Source organism: Pinus tabuliformis, chromosome 4_2 (assembly GCF_031772625.1).
Source record: "Pinus tabuliformis cultivar Carrire ecotype Pingquan chromosome 4_2, CPIR1, whole genome shotgun sequence".
Classification (NCBI taxonomy): Eukaryota; Viridiplantae; Streptophyta; class Pinopsida; order Pinales; family Pinaceae; genus Pinus; species Pinus tabuliformis.
In genome coordinates this window covers 540,520,414-540,525,192 of record NC_142304.1, presented here as the reverse complement: position 1 = coordinate 540,525,192, position 4,779 = coordinate 540,520,414, and the positions used below count along the sequence as shown (strand labels likewise).

Here is a 4,779-nt window from a genome sequence, read left to right as displayed (position 1 = left end):
AAAATAGATTCAGCACCATCAAAAACGTGTAGACATCTAAAATTTGAAGTTTAAAACTATAACTTAGATTTACAAAAATCCTTGCCAGATTTTTTTTAAATATGACCGAAATTTCTATAACTTTCTGAGCAATTCCTCCCACTAATTAAACTACTATTATAGCTTAAAAAAAAAAAACTAACGTCAGAAGTAAAAATTATAAAATGTTACATTATTTAAACATTTACCATGCCCCTTAGATTATGAACACCAACGTAGATCCCTAAAAAAAAAGTTAAGAAATGATAATCGATAAGGCAATGTATGAGGTAGATCCTTTAAAAATTATAACATAGATACTCGAAAGAGGTAATGATGGTTATAATTGATAAGTTATTCTCTCAGGCAAAGGGTCTATTCCAATGTTATTCTGATGACATTTCCTTTTTGACAGAGCCATGTTACACAGTAATATAAATTGAAATGGGATAATTTAAAAATAGAAACATATAAGCAACCATTGTTAAAGCCAAGTTGGAGCGTTTGCACGTGACGGAGTATTCAATTCACTCTGCCCAAGGCAAAACTAAATGTCTTCTAATGCAGTGCTTTAAAGAATTTTGTACGTACAAATGACAAAGTAATGACGGGAACAGACAATTTCTTGAACGATTTCGTCTCACAATTTTATTGTAACGAACTGAAGGAAGAAGGATATATTGACAGAATAAGAATTGACTGACAGTCGCCATTATTTACATGAGAGTTACCAAGGAGACGAAATGGAGGGGAAACCTGTGAAACGGGAAACCTGTGATGCCTTGAAACTTCCGAACAACAAAACAATATTAATTATATTGGTAAACACAGACAGACTGGGCACAGAACAAATATAGAATGAAATGGTTCCAATCCCCATCACTTCTTGATCTTCAAAATTTATACACGATTAACGAAATCATACCTCATACCTCAGAATCCACCATTTTCGAAACAATGCAAATCGCTAACCCTGGCACAAGATTTTCTCAGCATGGCGATTTTAGCCAGCTTCTCGGACGTTCGCCGAGCAGAGATCGAAGTCGCGGTAGAAATAGAAGAAGGGCTCGATGATGCCGTAGCCGAGAGGGTTTGGGAACGCATAACCATGTCCGCCATGGAAGGCGTCTGGTATTCCCTGCTGTAGCTCTCGAAGCTTTCGCCACGCGTTGTGGCTCTCTGTCGAAAATGGGAGCTCTGAGCTGAAAGGACAAACGCCCGCCCGGATCGCTCGTAGGTTTGTTTGTTCGTCATCCTCGCTTGAATCTCTGTAATTTCTGCCTCCAGTGCAAGGGAAAGAGAGTGGTCGCCGGTTCGAGTCTGCTGCAATTCAATTTTGGCGTTCTGAAGAACAGTCTGTGCACCTGACATCTCACCCTGATCGGCCAGCGTTCTTGCCTCGGCTATTGCTTGAGCTGTTCTGAGACGGTTCCTTTCCTTCTCCACTTCCAAATTTAGGGCAATTGGAGCTCCGCCCGTGGTCTCCGGACGCAAAATTGAAAAAGATTGCTCTCTTGAATGGAAACTTCGCTGCGAGACGGGGTCTTTGAAGAAGCAACTGACAGAGATTACATTCATAGGGTTTGATGCAGATTTTACGGCTGGAAGCTTGAGTTCTACGAGTATATCTCTCTCTTCGTCGGCGTAGAGGTCACCGAGATTTACCGTCCCGTGGCTTCCATCCTCAGTAACGCAGGTTTCATAGCTTCCGGCATGGAAACTTTTCAGCTTCGTTCCTGTGCACGCCGAAACCGTTACTCGGACGTCCTGTACGACGACACTGAGTAAGCCGCCGATGCACTGAGCGAAGGCGTCTTGCACGAGGCTTTCGGCCTGAATGAACGAAAACGTACCCCCGGATACTTCAGAAATAGCGTGCATCGTGGCTGCATCGTGGTCTATTCCGAAGCCGAAGGCATGGACGGGGATTTGAACTTGGCCATAACGCGTGCTTTGTCTGGCGCTCCGCCTCTGTTCATCGCTGGGAAACAAAACAGCCCCGCCAGAACTGAGACTGTAAGTGTCCTGGCCATCAGAGAGCAACATGATGCTCGCCACGGGGTTCCGTTGGCGACGATCTTCGAGCACCTTCGCACCTTTTCTCAAACCCTCGGCAATATTGGTGCCGCCAGTGCAGAGCAGGCGCTCGACGACGCGGTTAGCCGCACGCTGGCCGTCTGGACTCATGCGCTTCAAGGGGAAAACTCGTTTGGCAGTCGAAGAGAAAACAACAACGGATAACCGGTCCTCGGGGCTCAGATTTGATATCACAAAAGCCATGGCCCGTTTCAAGAGCGCCAGCTTCATTCCCGACATGCTTCCGCTAACGTCGAGAACCGTAACAAGATCGATCGGCGCACGGCAGCCTGGATCTTTCACCATATTTCCCTCGCAGTCTTCATAATTTTGTTTTTTGGAATCTTCACCCGCTGATGGAGCCTTGACATGTACTAGCACTGTGAAATTCTCGCAGGCTTCACCCGCCGCAACGGCGTCGACCTCGGGATGCAATGCTATTCTCATTTTCCTTCCATTTCCGCCAGCTCGATCGCTTGTTCCTTCGTGGTCGACGAACAAACCCTTAAATTCGAACTCCCGATCATCATCGGTTAGTAAGCTTGTTTGCCCTTCATTAGGTCGCAAGTTCGAATCCAAAGGCTCATCGTCGTCATACACAGTCGGTTCTTGAGAACAACTTTGACGATGACCTCTGAAGCTCGCGATTGAATCATCCAGGATTCTCAGCACCGGATCTAGCCTTCTTTGCTCTTCTTCTGCGGTTCTCAAAGCTGCCTCTTCTTCTCTTGGAGTATTGTGCCGTCTTCGAATCTGCAGGTTTCCGTTTCTAACCGTCGGCGTAGTTGCAGTGGTACCAATATCAGTATTATCAGCCTCTACTACGGGAACCTGCCATGGCACTTCTTTCCATTTTGCTCTGCAAACAGGACAGATCAAGTTGCCGTGACGGACATTGGAGGCAATGCACGGAAAATGGAAAGAATGAGAACATTCCGCTGTAAAAATCGCATGTCCGTGGCCGGGCTTCATCGTCTCCAAGCATATTGCACAACAGCCCTACAACAAAACATCAACAAAATTGTCATCATTCATGGCCTCTCATATGAACAAAATCTGCGTTTAATCCAAGCCACACAGAGGGCACAAGATTTTATGTTAACATTTCAAGCTTTAGACGCCTTTAAAAGACAAAAGATCAAAGCCGAAGGCTAGGAGACATGCATTTTCACAGTTTTTGGCCATTATCTTGAACTGCATTTAATCATCAAAGAACCGGAAATCGAATCCGATGACTAAGAGGAGTACTATTTTCACGATTCGCTGTTATGATTTGAATTCTATAAAATCATTCGAACATCGCAAAATCCATGTTTAATCCAATCCACACAGAGAGCACAAGATTTTGTGTTACGATTTAAAGCTTTTAGCTACCTTTAAAATACAAAAGATCGAAGCCGACAACTAGAAGACATGCATTTTCACAGTTTTCAGCCATTTATTCAAGTCTTGAACCGCATTTAATCATCAGAGAACCGGAAATCGAATCCGATGACTGAGGCGTAATATTTTCACGATTCTATCATTTATCATTTGAAGTCTTTAAAAGCATTCAAACATCCACAGAAACGAAGGTCGAATCGGATTGCTGCGAGTCGGAACCTTTTCAGAAATATCTTTTTGGTCGCGTTAAATAATCGCAGACCGAAGATTAAATCCAATTTCTACGCTACAGACTAATTTATTTCGGAAACTTACTTTAGGCGTCCGAATCCCGTTGCGAATCAAATTCAGTCGCGAGGGTGAGCGTGGCGACGAGCTCTTCGGTACCGCTTCGGGCGACACAGCGGTTTGTAGAGTTCGCAAGCGCGGACTTTGAACATCTGAACTCGGTCTGTCGAGAGGCAGACAATTCTCTAGAGGACTTGAAACCAGTTGCCTGCGAGGGCTTTCTGCGTGATTTTGTTGAATTTGAAAGGCAGCACTTCGGCGGTTTCCAGGTTCGAACCTTGGACCTGCCGATTGCAAATCATCGAGGTCGGGAGGGACAGAGGCACAGACGCTAAGGCTCAACGCGTTCCGAGCCCTTCTCCATCCAGTCGCCATCTTGAACTAAATTCCCTTTCTAACTATTGAAGAATCCAATCAGGCATCGGTGCCTGCTCTTCAATTCAGTGCAAAAAGATCATATCTTTTACAAGAAAATGTGAATAAACAGGCAGAATTCCTGCAGATTCTCCAATATCCTCCTTTGTCATTCTCTCTGGACTTACCCGAATGCGCAGACCGGGGTTTCACCATTGAAGAGACAGAATCTTGGAGGAATGATGAGCAGGCTGCAAGAATTATAGGCGAGTGAGAGAAATCTCTGCCGCCCGTGAATCCACACGGATCACAGTCATCTGATCGCATATCAGATCACCTTCCGGGCCGTCGGCCAAATCCCAGCCGGCTACCGTCTAGCGCCGGTTAGACCGGGCGGAAACTTAACATATTCCAGTCAAAGGACGTTGGAACGTGGCATATTTTTGAGGTCTGGTTCTACGTGAATAGACGGAAATGACAGTCTGTTTATACGGCGTATTCTGCAGAACAAGCAGCTTGTCAGTGGAGTCGGAGTACAACTGAATTTCGCTGCTCTCGCCGTTGCTGGGGCCTAATTTGCAGCCATGCAGTTACGGTCACATGGGGGGAGCGGCCGGTGGGCGGGCCGTGCTCGAAATCCGAACTGCCATCTTTACGAAA

The 4,779-nt window shown here is 45.5% G+C and overlaps 1 protein-coding gene across 1 annotated transcript; it reads right to left on the bottom strand.

The window, feature by feature from the left end:
* Positions 1–544: 544 nt before the first annotated feature.
* LOC149170421 (E3 ubiquitin-protein ligase WAV3-like) lies at positions 545–4,558 on the bottom strand. The gene is made up of 2 exons (XM_089429017.1): positions 3,793–4,558; positions 545–3,093 (listed from the first exon to the last, which is right to left on the bottom strand). The coding sequence occupies exons 1-2, from the start codon at positions 4,138–4,140 to the stop codon at positions 952–954; spliced, it is 2,490 nt and encodes an 829-aa protein (XP_089285143.1). The 5' UTR covers positions 4,141–4,558; the 3' UTR covers positions 545–951.
* Positions 4,559–4,779: the final 221 nt, after the last annotated feature.